Here is an 18,452-nt window from a genome sequence, read left to right as displayed (position 1 = left end):
ATCACCGGACAGAAAAGTTCTGTTCTTTTTTGGCCAAATTGTTCTTGGCTGATTGTTACTTTTTCAATGACAGGTGCTAAATCAAGTCCTTATGTCCTTATGTTGAAGAAGAAAACCAAACCTCAGACTTAGGGTTTGGTTTTCTTCTTCAACATAAGAACAGAGCTACAAGTCTTGACAATGGACTTGATTTAGCAGCTGTCATTGAAAAAGTAACAATTTGGCCAAAAAAAAGAACAGAACTTGTGACGCAAAACCAAGTTGTGGGCTTTTTCAAACTCTGAATAATGTATGAACAGAAACCAAATCAATGTGCAACTAAGGCCTGGAAGGGACACAGAAGAAATGTTCTTTTTATTTTTATGTATGTATGTATGTTTGTGTGTGTATATGTATGTATATACAGTATATACAGTGGCTTGCAAAAGTGTTCATACCCTTTGAATTTTTCCAAATAAAAAACTGAAAAGTGTGGTGTGCAAAAGTATTCAGCCCCCTTTTCACTGAGTGCATCCAATAGCCTTCAGAAGTTGCCTGAGGAATGCTGAATGATCAAATGTTGACATAATGACTAAATAGAGTCTACCTGTGTATAATTTAATCTCAGGACAAATACAGCTGTTCTGCGATGGCCTCAGTGGTTTGTTAAGAGAATATTGGGGAGCAAACAGCATCATGAAGTCCAAGGAACACACCAGACAGGTCAGGGATAAAGTTGTGGAGAAATTTAAAGCAGGCTTATGCTATAAAAAGATTGCTCAAGCTTTGAACATCTCACGGAGCACTGTTCAGTCCATCATCTGGAAATGGAAAGAGTATGGCACAACTGAAAACCTACCAAGAGACGGTCGTCCACCTAAACTTACAGGCCAAACAAGGAGAGCACTGATCAGAGATGCAGCCAAGAGGCCCATGGTGATTCTGGATGAACTGCAGAGATCCACAGGTCAAGTGGGGGAATCTGTCCATAGGACAACTATTAGTTGTGCACTGCAAAAATCTGGCCTTCATGGTAGAGTGGCAAGAAGAAAGCCATTGTTAAAAGAAAACCATAAGTGGTGCAGTTTGCCAGAAGCCATGTGAGGGACACAGCAAACATGTGGAAGAAGGTGCTCTGGTCAGATGACACCAAAATTGAACTTTTTGGCCTAAATGCAAAACACTATGTGTGGCAGGAAACTAACACGGCACATCACTCTGAACACACCATCCCCACTGTCAAACATAGTGGTGGCAGCATCATGCTCTGGGGGTGCTTCTCCTCAGCAGGGACAGGGAAGATGGTCAGAGTTGATGGGAAGATGGATGGAGCCAAATTCAGGGCAACCTTGGAAGTAAACCTGTCGTAGTCTGCAAAAGACTTGAGATTGGGGCAGAGATTCACCTTCCAGCAGGACAACGACTCTAGACATAAAGCCAGGGCTACAATGGAATGGTTTAAAACAAAACATATTCATGTGATGAATGGCCCAGTCAAAGTCCAGACCTAAAATAAAACGAGAACCTGTGGCAAGATCTGAAAACTGCCGTTCACAAACGCTCTCCATCCAATCTGACTGAGCTTGAGCTGTTTTGCAAAAATGAATGGGCCAAAATTTCAGTCTCTAGATGCATAAAGCTGGTAGAGACGTACCCCGAAAGACTTGCAGCTGTAATTGCAGCAAAAGGTGGTTCCACAAAATGTTGACTCAGGGGGGCTGAATACTTTTGCACACCACACTTTTCAGTTTTTATTTGTAAAAATAAATTAAAATCACATATCATTTTCTTTCCACTTCACAATTGTCTGCCAGTTTGTGTTGGTCTTTCACATAAAATTCCAATAAAATATATTCATGTTTGTGGTCGTAACGTGACAAAATGTGGAAAAATTCAAAGGGTATGAATACTTCTGCAAGCCACTGCATATACATATATACACACACATATATATATATACACACAACATTGTCTCACTCATGTTGTAGTAGAGCTTCTTTTATTTTCTTTAAAAGTATCTTCAGATAAGATAAACTGCAGTTAATGGTAGTTGTGTTTTTGACACAAATGCTTTGTCAATATCTTCTGACAAAGAATGTAGAAAAACAAAAAAAAACCAAACATGTCTTAATCTCTGCTTTCCTCCAAAAATACCCAAATACTGCATCTCTCTGCCACCAAACAGCAGTTTGGAAACTGAAACTTTACTTCTTGGGTTTGTCACTTATTGACTGATGTTAAACTTTGAGGTTTGATACATTTTATTAAATGTTTTTATCATCACATATGTCACATGTGTATTTTTACCCCAGCTAACATTATATTTAAACCAACTCAAAATAATTAGATATCAAGACTTTTTAGAAAATTTTTATTGATTTATTGATAGGTTTTAGATACAATAATGTCATAGTGCCGTATATGAGCGTACAGTTCTTCTTTTTCAGCCTGGCATAAGGACTGACCAGAGAGGTAAGGTTTTATTGATTCTCAGCAGTTCCATACTGATGGTAATAGAGTACAGTACAGGCAGGATTTTTTTTTTTTCATATTACAGCAGCAAGAATAAAAGATAACTCCTCTTTTTACCTGCAACCAAATGGCACCCCAGCCTTCCATCAAGATCTGCAAAAAGAGTTAACTGAAACTTTTGAAATTTCTTGAATTTTCTTGATTTTTCAAAGCATCATCATCTTTACACAAACGCACAAACCTTTTCACGTTTCTGTCTTTTTAGACAGACTTGGGCGGAAACTCTGGCAGGTCATAGTGACTTCCTGCGAAAAGCCGCTGGGAGTAAACAATGTACAGGCATCAGGGTGTGGCAGCGTTCGCTCACAGGTGTGTCTCAGTCTGAGTCACAGCTCAGTGCAAAACAAGCTGCGGTGTGGTACAAATCTAGCCTGACGTGTCAGTGCGTGTCTGCAGTCCGTGCCCGAATACTGACGGTGCTGGAAGCCTGCAGGCGGTCCAAGTGGGTGGAGACTCACAGGTGGCACCTGGATGGCGTCGGTTAGCAGCTCTGAACCTGTCTGAATCAATGTTCTTGCCAGTACTCAATACAAATTATGTGTTTTGCTATAAAATTCATCAAAGTTTTAAATGCAGTATGAACAATGTAAAAATTGCTACAAGTGGCTAATGCAGCACGATTGATTACAAAAGAAAAATACGGTGGCGCAGTGGTTAGCACCGTCGCCTCACAGAAAGAAGGTCGTGGGTTGGATTCCCGGGCCTGGGACCTCTCTGTGTGGAGTTTGCATGTTCTCCCTGTGTCTGTGTGGGTTCGCTCCGGGTTCTCCGGCTTCCTCCCATTGTCCAGAAACATGCATGTGAAGTGAATTGGAAACTCTAAATTGCCAGTGAGTGTGAATGGCTGTGTGGCCTACGTGGCCCTGTGATGAACTGGCGACCTTCGCCCTATGACGTCTGGGATAGTCTCCAGCATGACACTGAGTTCAGGAAGAAGTGGATATTGAGGATTGATGTATATTTTGAGGTAAAGCCTCTTAAATTCCAAAGGTTCCAGTGACCATGAATGCCCCATGCCTCAGTTGGGTCGCCTGGGCAAGGGTGTCTGATGCTCGAAAGACCTGAAACACCCTATGACCCCAGGTAGCATCACTGATGATGTGCCCTAGCTATGCATCACAAGATGTTTCCCTACAACAGCAACAATAAAAAATGACTTTTCAGCAAACGCGATAGCGTGTTGGTTAAACATTGTGTTGTTGCATCTTGTAGCGTATTCACCTTCAGTCTGCGTTTCCAAAGCTGAAACCTGCAGAAATGCATAGTCCATATCAAGTCAATGAACACAGCAGTGCAGTAGGTTAATGGACAAATCATTCATGTCGAAGATCCATCTTTGTTTTACATTTAATCTTAACAGCCGTCTACACGCATGGGTGCAAAAATATTGCCTCTGCTTGTGCCTTCTGCTACAGTATATTAGACTCTCCCACTAACTAATTGCATTTATCACTCATGAATGTTCAACTTTGAGAACGTTATAAATCTTTATGGCAACTTGTCCAGGGTGTACCATACCTTTGCCCCAAGACAGCAGGGATAGGCTCCAGCAGACCTCCGTCCCCCTGAGCTCAGGAAGAAACTGGTATTGAAGATGGATGGATGGATGGATGGATGGAGTTTTAAGTCTTTTAATTAAAAGAGGAGCTCAAAAGTAAAAATTAATACATAAAAAAAAAAGGCTTTGCGGTCTTTCCACAATTCTGCAGCTTTTAGAAAAGCTTCAGTATCATCGTCATCGCTACTCGTGAGACTTTGGCGTTTTCGTTGTTATATTCAATAAAAGAATTTGCTGGAGTCAGTGCGGGTCAGCCCTGATGACTGAGAAGGGTGGAGCGCTGCTATTCACTCCAACTCCAGCTCCAAAAACCAGTTTTGCAGCTCCGGTTAGAAAGAGACAAAAAAAAAAAAAACACCCTCCAGTCTTCACTGATCTAGAGGTAGAAAAAAAGAAAACAGACACCCTTATTCATCATTATTCATCATGGTCGTGCTTTCTCACCAGGTCGTTCAAGTCCCAGCAGCAACCTGTCAGCTCACTTTTGTTATTGTAATTAATATTATTCTGTTGTGTGTGTCTCAGAGGGACAACTTGTAACTGGCTCAGGCATGCACACGCTCACAACAACAGCTCAGTTGGAAACCTTCCTCACTGTCTCCACATTCTTGTTGCTTGTTGTGTTTTTATTGACTTTTTCCAGTGCATACATGCAGTGTCCCACATAGATTACAAAGGGCGTTCAAAACACGCTTGACAAAATCTTAGGAAAGCAGCACAATCAAAACAATTTAGAGGAAAAAAATGGCAAAGATCAGTTCAGGGTATTTTTTTTTTTTGTGTACAAGGCAAAAAAAATGTTTTCAGGAGAGAGAAGAGCCTATTGAAACTCTGCAAAAGAGATGTGAGCCACATCAACCACAAGACAGAGTAGACCTCAGTGTTTCATATTTTGAAATAAAGTCAATAAATTGAAAATATCCCCTCATGCGATCAAATGAGTATGCTGAATAGTGACAACTATGATGGTTTTGCAAGGAACATAGGCTGAACAGACTTTTGAGAGTTTCCCTAAATGTCTGATGGATTGGTGAAAATTGCCCCAAATGGAGTTTGACAGCCTGAGTTCTTGACGGAAAAACAAAACAAAAAACGAACCCGCTTGTCCTAATTTGTCCTCCCATTTATAAAATACAAGAAAATGAGTGCAGATCTGGCCTCTTGAAAATACACGGTTGAATCAAATACCAATGAACACAGTATCAAAAAAAGAAAACACCATTTGACAATACGAGAAAAGGTACAGAAGACCAAAATAATTGCATGAGAAATACTGTTGTCAATCATGCTAATGCTGATTGTGCATAATTAGAATTGTTGCCTGTGTAAACTAATGACTACCGATGCTTGTGTAATTTTTCTATCATTATTAAAACAAGGCTTGTTTTAGAACTGCAGAGCATGTCACCATGCCCCCCCTCCCACAGCATTGATTATGCTAAGCACATTCATATGGTAAGCACAACATTCACCTTTAACAACCCTGTCACCCTGCATGTTTTGATCATTTTGAGCAACTCATTACACCTGTTGTACAAATTACATTGAGAGCTTCAGCAGTCATTTTTAGGGAAACGTCATAGATCCCTTCACCACGATAGCCAGTCCAGAGGAATAGTTGTAGTTGCATTGTAGGAAATATCTGGTGTCAGTTTGCTTCACTGAATCTGACTTGTCTCCTGCACCATGACCTTGCGTAGTGCAGTGGTTTTGCCCAGTGAATTGGTCGGTGAAGCCAACACCTGAAAACTGGAAGTTGTATTGCTGTTGTCGTTGGTGATCCTCTGAGATCCAGATGTATGACGCTTTGGGGACAGAGCTTCGAGCACTTGGACAATTTGCCCTCCACTGCTGACAGTGGAGCTGGATGCGGTCACCATGCTGCTCTGGGAGCCTGCAGGGATGCTCCCTACGCTGTGGAGAACTTTCTGAGAACCTCCTTCTGCCACCTGGACCAGCTGTGCTCCACTGCTTACAGGCCCTCCCACCACAACAACTTCCTGAGATCCTGGAAGTCCTCTTGGCTGTAGAGTTCCACCTTGGACGAGACGGGTTTGGCCTCCTTTCAGGAACTTCATGGAACCTGTAGGGACTTGTGTTTCCACCACCATCATAGCTTGGGAGCCAGAAAGGTTGCCAGCTGGGATCAGGTTTGAATTTACTCCCTGGACCCCACTTGTTCCAACTACCATCATGCCTGGGCCCTGGACTTGTCCACTGGACAAAAGTGGTTGTCCCTGGAGAACCATACTATGGGTGGGTGCAGCCTGTGCACTGTTGACCAGGATCATATTTTGCAGGTTGGTGGCAGGAGCCTCAGCCAGCAGCACGGTGTTCTGTACCGGTGGTTGGACTACATAGTGCACTGGTTGCATCATAGGAGTAGTGGCCATGAAGACAGGCTGCTGCTGCTGTTGGAGGAACAGCATCTGGCTCCGATTTACTGTACCACTGTTAACTCTGGCCATCTCCTGGCTTATTGCGGTTCTGCTGTCTTTTACACTCTGACGGGTCTCCGATGTCTCTGTGACCAGAGTCTGGACTCTTGGCTGTGGCAGGACTGGAGGTGGCACCTGTGGACTGGTCACTGCAGCGGATACTGAGCTGTGGGTGTTGATGGAGACACTGGGGAGAGCAGGTTCAATCTCAGTTTGAATCCTCTTTCCACTGCAAACTTCAGCCAGGGTCTTAAACTTTTGCCCGAGGTTGTCCAGGAACTGCAGGTCATTGCTGGAGTCCAGGAGGCTTGCACAACCCACTGAGCCAGCAGGAGAGCCCTGACCCTCATAGTCATAAACCAGAAGACAGTCTTTCTCTGCCAGAGTTTCCTGTACTCCACGAACCTTCTGTTGAGAGGGAATAACAATTATTGCAGAGGTTGCATATGCTGTAACCATAGTACTAAGTACATGTGTTTCATCTGAGTCATCGATTCTCCATTTGGTAATCAGATTGAATAAAAGTTTTCTAAATATTGTTTTAAGTGTTAAGAATTTTGACATTTTTTACCTGACTGTAGTACTGTCCCAGGAAGTGGTCGGACAGGGCCATGTGATCGAATATTCCTCCTCCTCCTCCTCCTGCTGCTTCTGACATGCCGCTGTACTTTTTGCCAAAATCCTCAGAGTAGAAGTCATACCCATCTGTCTGGCTGGTCATCCCCAGTGCTTGTCCACTGTTTCCATTGAAAAATTCATTTGGATAGGCCGGCCCTCGTACTTGTTTTGCGGAACCTACGGCTATCTTGAAATCAGGAGAGGCTATTGGTGCCATCGCAAGCAGTGGCACCTCCTGTCACAACCCAACAATTCAAAAGTTAGAAGACTGTTCTGGTTCTCTCTGCTTCTACTTTCTACATGCAGAAAACATGAACTCCTGAGTCCTAAAAAACAGTCGGTCATCATTGCATCCGTGTTTATTTACAGACTAACGTGCCCTGCAAGAAACTAGTCTTCCTAAAAACAGCCATCAGAACATTTTTCAAACTCCAATCTATAAAAATGCACAAGGCATCAGCATGACCCAAAACCTCCTCAAGTTGGGATTTGAAAGCTGGAGTTTCGAACTTTGAAAATATTGCACAATCTAGTCACTGTAGCTGGGACCCAAAAATACCTTGAGATGCAGCAGGAGACAATAGTACACGGCATGTTAGCTTAACTGTCATTGAAAACTGATATGCTAGTGGGTGACAGGCCACACATGGTTTGAATTTGACCCTGAATGAAGATGTTTCAAGACAGAAAATCACATTGTATTACCGTGTTCTCCCCCTGGCCCTCAGTGTGGTAGTTTATGAGACGCGGTTTGTTTTCATAGGGCATTTTGCTGAACATTCCTGGTAGGGGTATTTCCGCAGCCTTTCCACACAGACAGAAAAACAGCAGGAGCAGCAAAACTGTGAAGAGGTAAAAGTACTATTAGTCAAATTATGGATAGTTTGGAGTTGATTGATTGAGTCATCATTCAATCTTTGTTTGAATGATTTCACTTACAGAGTAAAAGCAGCAAACCCAGGAACAGCAGACCGATGCCAGCAGGTCCCAACTCTGAACTTTTCGTTGGCTGGCCATTTGCACCTCGTTTCCCACAAATCACTCCATCCTCACAGGTGCAAACTTGGACTTTAAGCTTTTGTGGCTCTGGACAGGCTTGTCCTTGCTCATCTGTCACTAACACTTCCACTTCATAGTGACCAGGCCACAGCGTCTCCTGGGTCCTCAGAATGGCTGCAGTATCTGCCGAGCAAATCAAAAGGTGTAAAAATGCAAACTTTGTTTTAACTTTTCTGTGCAGTGGGAAATATTTACAGGGTATCATAAGAGATGACACAATGTCACGCTGTTAGAAACCTAATAATCATTTATGGTCCCCATGTTGTATGTTGCACAGTTTTATCGTATTGTTACTTTTGTCCTGCTATCATTGTAATTGTGTGGTTCGTCACAAACCACATACAGACTTTTGAAGAGATTTTCTCTGCAAGTTTCTGCCCCAGTCTTGCAATGTCATCAGAAGCAATACGTTCTCCTCACCATTGAGGTGCTCCACCTTCCATTTGCCTTCGGTTCTTTCTGCGACTACGCTAAAGTCAAACGGTGGGCCATTCGGGAAAGAATCCTCATCTATTGCTGCCACAATTACAGAGTTAAGTGGTGTGCACATGGTCTTGAGGTCAGTGGTCAGGGTGGGACAGTGGTCGTTGAAGTCCTCCACCTGAATTGCAATAGTGCCGGTGGCTGTTTCTGCAGGCATGTCTGTGTTGGACAGCGAAATGTAAAGGGGTTATATGGCAGTTACCAAGGACCATATTAAGCCGAGGAATCTTGCAAAGAGAGTTCTGCACCTTCACTAATGCACAGGACTTTAGCAAAGTATGTCCCATTGACCAACAATTCGGATTCTCGGTCCGGCATTTTCTTCAGTTTGATTTCAGCCGTCTTGGGGTCGATGCTCAGCCACTTTCCAGGGTCAGAGCCCGTGACATACCTGCAGGACAGGTGACATAAAGAGCAATGAGGAAATAATTGTGGAAGATGTTTAATTTTCCAGGTTTATATGCTCACCTGACCCTCTCTGCCGGTTTCCCCGTGTCCCCATCTATTGCTGGGTAGTGAGCAATGACGTCGTTTGGATTGAATGTGCTTCCCTCTGAGATGGGGATGGCTTTGACCTTGGGGTCAAATGCTGGACCCTCAGGCGCGTTCACCACATTGATCTTAATTGAATAGGGTTTATACTTTCCCTGCCATGATGTTCCTGGTCTTCCTGGAGACTGGCTAGCACCACCACCTCCACCACCACTACTACTTCCACTACTTCCACCCGATCCTCCTGAACCTCCACCTGATGCTCCTCCTGATCCTCCACCTGATCCTCCAGATCCACCTCCTCCCCCTCCTCCGCCGCTTCCTCCTCCGCCGCTTCCTCCTCCTCCTGATCCTCCTCCTCCTGATCCTCCTCCTCCTCCTCCTCCTGATCCTCCTCCTCCTGATCCTCCCCCTCCTGATCCTCCTCCGCCTCCGCTGCTTCCTCCTCCTAAACCTATTTCAGTTCCACTAATGCCATCAGATCCATCATATAGGGGCACCTTGTTCATCACAATAATGCCCAGGTCAAGGTCCTTCACATCCTCATAGTTCACAGGCTGTCAAATACAGAATTTACAGTTTTCAGTTGCAGTATGCAACGCAGTTACATCATTAATAAATAGGCACATTTGATTTTTCTACACAGACATTTCCCTGTTGTTTTATCGGACAGTCTTTCTGTCCTCATTTTTTTCCCGTGCAAAACACGGCACATGCCAAGACAGTGAACTAATGACTTTTATTATCCTAAAAAAAAAGTTATATTCAACCTCGCATGCATCCTGGAGTGCTTGTGTGGAACTATCACTACCTTGCCAGGTGTGCAAGTCTCTTGTTGTTGATGAAATACATAGTCAAGATGATGCACAGAAATTTAGCTTATCTCAAACATATGTTAATCAAATTTTGTTTAAGTTGAACACCACTGTGTTGCTGCAATTTCACCTTGTCGAGCATCAGGATTCCCTCGTTGGTGAGCGGGTCTGTCTTGATGCTGAAGTATCCTGCCTCGTTACCTTTGACAAAGTCAAATTCTACCTGCCGGTTTTCCTTGTCCTTGTCCTTGTCATCGGTTTTGAGTCTCATCACCTCCACGCCGTATGTGTTTTCCTGTATGCTGCCCTCATACTACAGGTGAAACAAAAGGAAAATGTCAAAATATTGTTCAGCAACTCCTGGTCGTGTGTCTGTGAATTAAATCCTAATGAACACAGTTCCTTCTTGTGTCAACAGCGGTGCATACCTGCTCTTTTTCCAAAGTTGGGGGGTGGTCATTGACATCTAGGATGCTAATGGTAACGGTTCCACTTCCTGTATTTCCCTGCGGATTGCCGTACAAGTCCTGACCTTTTACTGTCAGAATGTACCGATCTATTTTCTGAAATTCGTAAACAACATTTATGTTGCAATGTTAGTGGTTTGGGTTCCAGCGACTGACTGATATGACTCTATTGTCAATTTAGTCTTTTCGTAGATACAGTTGAGTTGTATACTACCTCTTTGTCCAGAGTGGCCCTTTTGACCGTTATGATTCCGTCTTTGGTGATTTTAAACATGTCATGATTTGGTTTCTGATCCACAAGGCTGTAGGCAATCCGTGAGTTATCATTACCGACTTCATCCGCGTCAGTCGCATTTACCTTCATAACTGAAGTACCTGGAAACATCAAGGATCGTAACTTGCTGGTGAGACAGGTGACCTTATCATAGATTTCAAAAACTACTGCACACACATTGTCATGAGATTTGTCTTGAAATGATTCCTTCACATCGTTACGGGTCTCTTTGCAAAGTGGCCACAATATAATTTTCATCCGTAAGAAACGTAGTTGCACTGACTTTGCTGCTATGAAGATAAGTAATGTGTTTTCACAAATTTGTGAGAATGCTGGGGGAGAGGAGCACCACTCACCTACAGGACTCCGCTCTTTGACGTACGCTGGTTCATAGTCTGCAAACACTGGAGGGTTGTCGTTTTCATCTACGACAATTATTTTAATATCGATGTGGCCCTCTGCATGCTTACCATCCATGTACCTGGCTCTACCATGTAGCTTCAACAGACAAGGACAAAATGTTATTGACTCTGTTGAAAAGGTTTTAAAGGATGTATTGGAAAAACATTGTGGTGGCACCAAATCACATCACTACAGTTAGACCAGAATCCTGTCCGCAGTTCGAAATCACCTCATAAACGGCAATGTCTTCCCTATTAAGTATCTGGTGCACACGGATGAATCCAGTTTTATGTCCAACGGAGAACACGTGAAAGGGATACTCGTTTGCACCGACACCCTCCAGAGAGTACACAATATCATATGCCCTTTCGGCATCCGACCGAATCTGGAGGCACAAAGACAACATTATTGTCAGAATATCAGGCAGTTTGAGTGTAGAATCAAAGTGAGCAATGTTGACTGACCCTGGCAATCGAATCCAAATGAGTGTAGTTCTTATTCTCGTTGAGTGACTTTGGAGGGATAATCCATGCTCTACGGTTCCTCACCATGGAATTTTCTGAGTTGGCCTGCCCTAAACCCACCACCTAGAATGTCACCAGATGTGTGTTGTTAGCAAACAAATCCAGCCTGGAAACAGATCACCTCAGCCACGTCTTAATAAAGATGAGCACATGAAGAAATTTGTGGCAAAAAAAAAAAAAAGAAATCTTAATAACGTTACATTATTTAACCGTGCTATAATATACACGGTGAAAAAGATTAAAGAAACGAAGAGACACAGTGGACCTTTAACAGGTTACAATTTATTTGGTCTTGTTTTGAAAGTGTGAATAATTGTAAATCGCTAAATATTATTATTCATTCATTAATTTTACATACCCACTTCTTCCTGATCTCAGGGTCACAGGGCCTGTTATTATCATTATTATTATTATTATTATTATTACTCACAAAATGTGTGTGTGTGTGTGTTGCCTGTTTAAATTTGTCCCCTTTCTTTTCCCACTGTGACCACCCTTTTCCCCACTAAACCTTGTGTTATTGTGTCTCTTTGTCCTGTTGCTATTAGCCGTCGGCACCTTTGGCCTTTTGTGATAAAAGTCGTTTTAGTTTCATCAGTTTCGTAGGTGGAACCGTAACAGTGCCCGTCTGCACAGATCCATTAACCTTAACAAACACTTACTACTGCCCCCTGCTGCTCCTGCACAGCAGTGCTGGGACTGAAATTTGAAGCAGCCGGCTGGCGGAGGTTGTACCCGACTGTTGCTCAAGTCGCACTGACTGCAACAGTTTGGCGAGTCGATCACATTCCACATCAGCCCTCACTTGGATGATAATTTAGTCACTCAAACTGGATGAATAACAAACTACTACTACTACTGAAAAAAACTACTGGCTCAGGATTGCCTGACCTAGAACGTCAAAAACCAAAAGGAAATTATTATTATTAGAGGTGCGGCAAGATGTAAACATAATTCAACCTTTACCATTGCTTTTATGAGAAGACAAACTATAGGTATGGCGTGAAAAAAAATCAGTCATTCAGTCATTCAGTCTTTGATTCCAGTTTTGCTTTTCTTCAAGAAACCATCGGAGACACATGAAACTATGACACTAAAGCAATTCTGAAAAAAAAGGGGCCATAAACGACCATTTCATTTAGAACCTTACATTTGGCCCTACTTTACTTGATTTTTGTCTGTCAAACCAACCTGTCAGTAAATCAGTTGGTTTGGGTGTGATATAGTGCTTTACAAATAAAAGTTGATTGATTTACTGCTTGAAACATCAGCACTTCAATTGCATTATATTATTATTATTATTATTGTTGTTGTTTTGGCTGTGGAGTCGTGTTGCAGGCAGTGTCGGGACATGCCAGTGTACGTGTGGCAGCAGTTCCATGGAAGGCGCTGTAACAAAAAAAAAAAAAAAAAAAGCCTCAGCAGGAGGACGCACCCTACCACTACTGCACCCACTCTCCCTTTCCCGCCACTTTCCAGTGGCTGCGCAGGCATGTCGGCGCAACGGAGACACAATGGGAAAAAAACAAAAAGGGAGACTTGAGAACCATAGAGAAAGACTGACTCATGCTCACCAGCTGCCGGCTGAGCACGTCTTAATTTTTAGCTCCTGATGAAAGTCATCAGCGGCTATTGTTCGCCTTTGAAAGCGACTCTGTCACTTTAAACCAGATCAAGTCCAACATTTCACCCCTGCAGGCCAGAAATTACGATCATTGTTCCCATACACTTGTAGCTGAGTTTACTTATGATTCATTAATTACCAGTAACCTCAGTTGTAGTCATTTGTAAAAGTCATGTTTTAAGATGGATGGATGGATGGATGAAAAAAGCACACACATATTGACTGACGAATTTACAAAAATCCTACCTTGTTGCCAAAAAGCATCTCCTGCATTTTTTTTTTTTGGTGGTACTGGACTGTGAGTAGTCCACAATTCTCCAATTCAGTCTTCAGTGACCTTATGATCCCCATTTGTTGGGCTGCAGCGTCTCATTAATTCTCAGTCCCCAGTCAAACAGTTCATCCCGTTAAATGATCGATACCTCGACCAGAAGTCCTGATTTGTGGACTCTTAATCTGCTCCATTACAGCGATCGCTGTGGTCGTCCATTTGTACATAGCGACACTGCTGTCTACCTGCGCCGGTCAGTTTCAAATCCTTCTATTTTTTTTTGTTTTTTTCTTCAATGAGCCGGCCTTTCATTTGTGTCGCTGACGGTAAACAAAATCGAAAAAAGCTCCAAAGGAAGAGAGTCGAGCAGTTCCGATTTTGGTCTTACTCAGGGGTGGCACCCTTCTCCGACGCACCTCTCTTTTTGGGAGAGCTGAGAATTCTTTTGGAATTTGGCTGACGGTAAACTGACTATTATCATAAATTAAAACTACGTAGCCTAGTTCCTCAAGTCATTCATTCTGCTGGCTGGTCCCCTTCAGTGGGACCAAATCAGCAATATTTTCAGAAATCTTCATCTTTATTATCATGCAGGTGCAACACAGGACGCCAGCGGTGAAGGACTCTTGTGTTGCTGGTTAGAATGAGTGAATTGAGCTGCTGCTGCGGTTATAGGTTTGTGTTTATATACACAATGAATGATGAACCGATGAGTCTCGCGAGGCGGCTGGAGGTGGCCGTTCACTGTAGATAACTCCTTATCTGCTTGAAGGATTATTAGCCGTTCCATTGAGATTTTACTCTATACAGACTTTCTTTTTGATTGGCTCATTTGTCGATTTATTTTTATCTTCCTGCGTTGGTTTGTGTCCTTTTATCAGACTTCTCCATGCACATCCCTACAAGGACTGATGACTCGGCTGGATGCACGGTAGCTGATGAAAAGGTACATTGGAGCTGGTGGCCAACCAGAAACACGGCCCAACCAGGTTGTAGTATCTCAATACTTACAAAGGCTCACAAAAGGGCCTGCAGTGTCAATAAGTAAACACAAACATACTAAAAAGCCAGTTTAACCTGACGGCTGCTGCAGTTTAGCCTGTTGGTCCATCAGCGTGTTGAACTGCAGCACAAAGAGTGATTTTATTTTTGCAATGAGCGGCTCAACTGTGGGATGCGTCTGCCTGCCTGCCCACGGCGAGGCCACACCTCATCCCGAAAAGGTCACAAATGCACAGGAAGTTGATGCCTTGACCTTATTGATGTTTAGATTTGTATCACAGTGATTTAAAAAATAAATATATAAATAGAAAATATACACATAGCAACACAACAGCAACAGAAACACAAGTTAACTGATCCCTTTATCTCCATTTGCTAGCAAAATTTCATTATCGTCATTTTGACAGGTAGATAAGATCTTTTGATTGCAAATCATCTGTTTGTACTCACAGCAGAAAGCAGCAGAGGCAGCAAGACAGGTGGCGGGACCCGGATCATGTCTGGAGAAAAGTCCCGATGTCTGTGTCTGTCTGTGTGTGTGTGTGTGTGTGTGTGTGTGTGTGTCAGGTGATAGTGTCCCAGGTGAAGCTTCGGAGGGTTTCTGGCAGACTGAGCTGGGGAGGGGAGGAGGAAGAAGCTTTTAAAAGGGGAGGAGTGCTGCAACAAACACACACACACTTGTGTGTCTGTGCCTTTCATGTTTGTGTGTGAGTGACAGGGGGAGGGGATCACAGTTAATCTGCTCCTACTGTGCTGCAGCCCATAAAATAGTTTCAACTGTGAATGTTTCAGTTTGTCAACCAGCGCCGACAAACTGGACTCAAATTTCAGGTTCCAGGCACTCAAAGGTGATATCGCATCAGCATCACTGTCGCACACTTTCCATAAGGACCTTATTATGGAACCCACCGGAATTCGAGGAAAACCCCGCCCCCGCTGCTCCGAGGGGCTGGTGACGCAGCCAAACCCCGCCCACGCGGCATGCAAACCGCGCTAATATCAGGAAGCTGATATAAGATATAATTAATGGCATTTGCCTACATATGTTTCCAGCTTCAATGGACTGTTCATTGATCCGTTTTACTGCAAAGAAAGGGGTTAATGGTATTTAATATTCTGTAGTACATTGATGGACTTTCTTTATCATCTTTATTATTTATTGTCTGCAGGCTTGCATTGCATCCTCCTGCTTTTGGTTAAATTGATTATCCACAATTAATAAACAGGCCCGGCCCTAACCAATGTGGCGCCATAGGCAAGATTTTGGGTGCCGCACCCCTTGCATTGCAGTAAATTACACTGCTGGTGTACATACTCAAAAGAAACTGAACAACTTTATCTTGAACATTGTTTTATTAACAGAAAGCAATAGTCCAATCAAAATGTTTTGAATGAATTAGAAAGAAATACAAAAAATATAAAATGAACATGAACATGTTGAGTTGTTGAGGTGGAGGCAACGGGAAGAGCACTTGATGCAGGAAATTGAACCTGGGACTGAGAAACCTCAAGAACGCATCTGAAGAGAGAAGAAACATTAGTCTAATAATACATTTGATGAGCTACATAATATGATTTCAAGAATAAAATGAAATGAAATAATATACACAAAGAGTCTAATAGGCATATGCATGATGTTCACTATACTGTAAATGTATACTTTGTATACTTCTATACTTTTTCTCATATGCAAATTATAGAAGACCAAAAGGTGGGGATTAGGGTACTACGTCTCTAAAGAGGAGAAAATTGCTTTGTACCGCATTAGCTTCAAGCAGAGCTTTGCTGAGATGAACAAGTCCTCATCAGAGTGGAAGTCTGTTATTGGAGGGATTTTCTTCCTGTTTGGCGTCACTGGCTTCGTTGTGCTGTGGCAGAGAAAGTATGTGTATGGACCTGTTGTTGACACCCGGGTGTCATTACAACGAAATGATGATTAGCAGAATGCACTGAATTAGTGAACTGCAGTATAACATAGAATGTGGAAATACTAAGTTACGCGATAACATGAATGATGTGCACTTTGACACTGATGTAAAGTTTAACACTATAAACACACTGTAGACAATATCAACTGTAACGCGTCATACAGCTAGGCTTACAACTATAATAAAATGGTAGAAGAGGAATGGCATCTTGATCGACTCTTACGAGCTAAGAAAACGTGCGCTAACCAGATATCAACAAAAATGTCAACACATTTTAGTTTATAACACCTGCTGAATGGATCGAAAATTTAGACATTTCCCTATGGAAAGTAAGGTAGGAGTAGTTACCTTAGTTTTTCAATAACAGCTTCAGTCGTTCGACGTTAAAACATTAAAACAGTTAACGGTAGATATTTATTGATTACTAGCAAACCATTTTATGCTAATGGTTAACGACGATACGTTATTGTGCAACGGACTGTCAAATAATGTTATGACATCATCTTAATGGTAACATTACCTCTGTCTTTATCCCGTTTTCTTCCTCTTCTTTTCTTTTTTTCCTCCCCTGGGCACCACCAGACAGTTCAGTACATTTAGACATGGTTTAGAACTTTACGCCTTGGGGTCGCGTCAAAAAACAACCATCCCCGCCCCGGTAGCAGGTACATCCTAATTAGTCGGAAGGGCGAGGGGGCGTCTATGAAAGTAACGTGTCATTGTCATCATTATTATTATTTTTATAGCTATTTATTGGGATTTTCTATGTTGTCGAATTATTGTGGGCTTATTCTGTTCATCTTAACACAACATAACAACTCATTTTAACAATAGTGTAAGTTTTTTTTTTTTTTCTTCCCCATTATTGGCGCCCCCTGGATGGACGGCGCCCTTAGCATTTGCCTATACTGCCTATGCCACGGGCCGGCCCTGACTAATACAACAGAAAACATTCAAATCAGCACTGGTCTATTAATGAATGCATGATTGAGTTGAATTGCAAATCCTGTTTGGCCTTTGCCCAATGAGCAACTGATTAGTGTATTCTGTCACAAAACAAATAAGTAAGTCATAAGTACATGAAATAACGTATACAGAATTACTCCCTTTATTCATCTCCCATAAACAGAAAACATTCTATTGAGTGCAAAGATTTACCATAAAGGCAACAGTACACAGAGTGCAAATTTAAACAACCATAAAGGCTACAATTTCATGTGTAGTTTTCCACATGAGTGCAAAACTACAGATTTCAAGTAAATTAATATTTGGCCCAACTCACTTTTTTCCGAGGTCGAGGTGCCTAAAGGCATTGCAAGAACAAGGTAGGAACAATACCCAACAACAGTAAATTTACTTAAGTTGCTTTGGGTGCCTTTTGCTCTCCGCAACCGAGTCTGTCAGGTCATGGGGAGCTATTGATCGAACCCTCTTTGATGGCTGACTGTACATGTGGTCTGGTCCAGTCCTGACTTTGGCAGGGTGTCCAGCATTAAGGGGCCTTCCCCCCACCCCCAAGCGAACCTAGTACCTGCTTAGTACTGTTGGCTGGGCATGGATTGCAGGTAAATATATTAACTTACCGTTCTTCAGTCGAGGGAATTGCTGAAGGCAAGCGTTGCATATTTATTTCATTAGCATGGGCAACTTTAGCACGGTCCAGGTTAGCGTAACGGGGCGTCACAGGGGCTGCGGAGCAGCAGGGCAGGGTTTATAGCTGCAGGGGCGGGATTTTCCTAGAACTCTGGTGGGTTCCATAATAACGCCGCGGCAAAGAGCCACGTCCTCTCGACGAATCCGTATTTCCTCTCTCCTCAAGGCCTCCTTGGGTTCCCTAACTTGCCGCGTCTCACGCAGGAGCAACTCGATTTGTTCCGAGCGCTGCGCCATTTGCTGCTCATCGTTTCCGCGAATATGGTTGAACACACCCGCGACGTCGAGGGCATGCCCGGTTCGCCCGCCCCTCCCCAAAAGACAAAAACCTAT

At 42.9% G+C, this 18,452-nt stretch overlaps 1 protein-coding gene across 2 annotated transcripts; it reads right to left on the bottom strand.

Moving 5' to 3' along the window:
- Positions 1-4,660: 4,660 nt before the first annotated feature.
- Positions 4,661-15,161, bottom strand: LOC142891613 (desmoglein-2.1-like). 2 transcript variants are annotated; one of them, XM_076032458.1, is made up of 15 exons: positions 14,989-15,161; positions 11,582-11,704; positions 11,347-11,502; positions 11,072-11,213; positions 10,656-10,816; positions 10,403-10,537; positions 10,105-10,287; positions 9,136-9,716; positions 8,916-9,058; positions 8,605-8,826; positions 8,065-8,307; positions 7,831-7,967; positions 7,079-7,360; positions 6,490-6,915; positions 5,836-6,029 (listed from the first exon to the last, which is right to left on the bottom strand). In XM_076032458.1, the coding sequence occupies exons 1-15, from the start codon at positions 15,034-15,036 to the stop codon at positions 5,979-5,981; spliced, it is 3,033 nt and encodes a 1,010-aa protein (XP_075888573.1). In that variant the 5' UTR covers positions 15,037-15,161; the 3' UTR covers positions 5,836-5,978. The 2 variants fall into 2 exon arrangements, with proteins under 2 accessions (XP_075887806.1, XP_075888573.1); XM_076031691.1 differs by having other exon boundaries at positions 4,661-6,915.
- Between the last annotated feature and the right edge of the window lie 3,291 nt (positions 15,162-18,452).

This window comes from Nelusetta ayraudi, unplaced genomic scaffold (assembly GCF_046127955.1).
Source record: "Nelusetta ayraudi isolate G7.1 ecotype Tasmania unplaced genomic scaffold, CSIRO-AGI_Nayr_v1 ptg000001l, whole genome shotgun sequence".
Taxonomy (NCBI): domain Eukaryota; kingdom Metazoa; phylum Chordata; class Actinopteri; order Tetraodontiformes; family Monacanthidae; genus Nelusetta; species Nelusetta ayraudi.
This window is presented reverse-complemented; position numbering and strand designations above follow the sequence as displayed.

Bases quoted from the DNA above. Each gene is read 5' to 3' on its own strand.
- LOC142891613 (XM_076031691.1), bottom strand. From the start codon at position 15,036: ATGATCCGGGTCCCGCCACCTGTCTTGCTGCCTCTGCTGCTTTCTGCT. The intron at 8,827-8,915 runs GTGCAGAACTCT...TGTCCAACACAG, and splicing joins AGTCCTGTGCATTAGTGAAG to ACATGCCTGCAGAAACAGCC. The intron at 8,308-8,604 runs GTGAGGAGAACG...TTTGCTCGGCAG, and splicing joins GAAGGTGGAGCACCTCAATG to ATACTGCAGCCATTCTGAGG.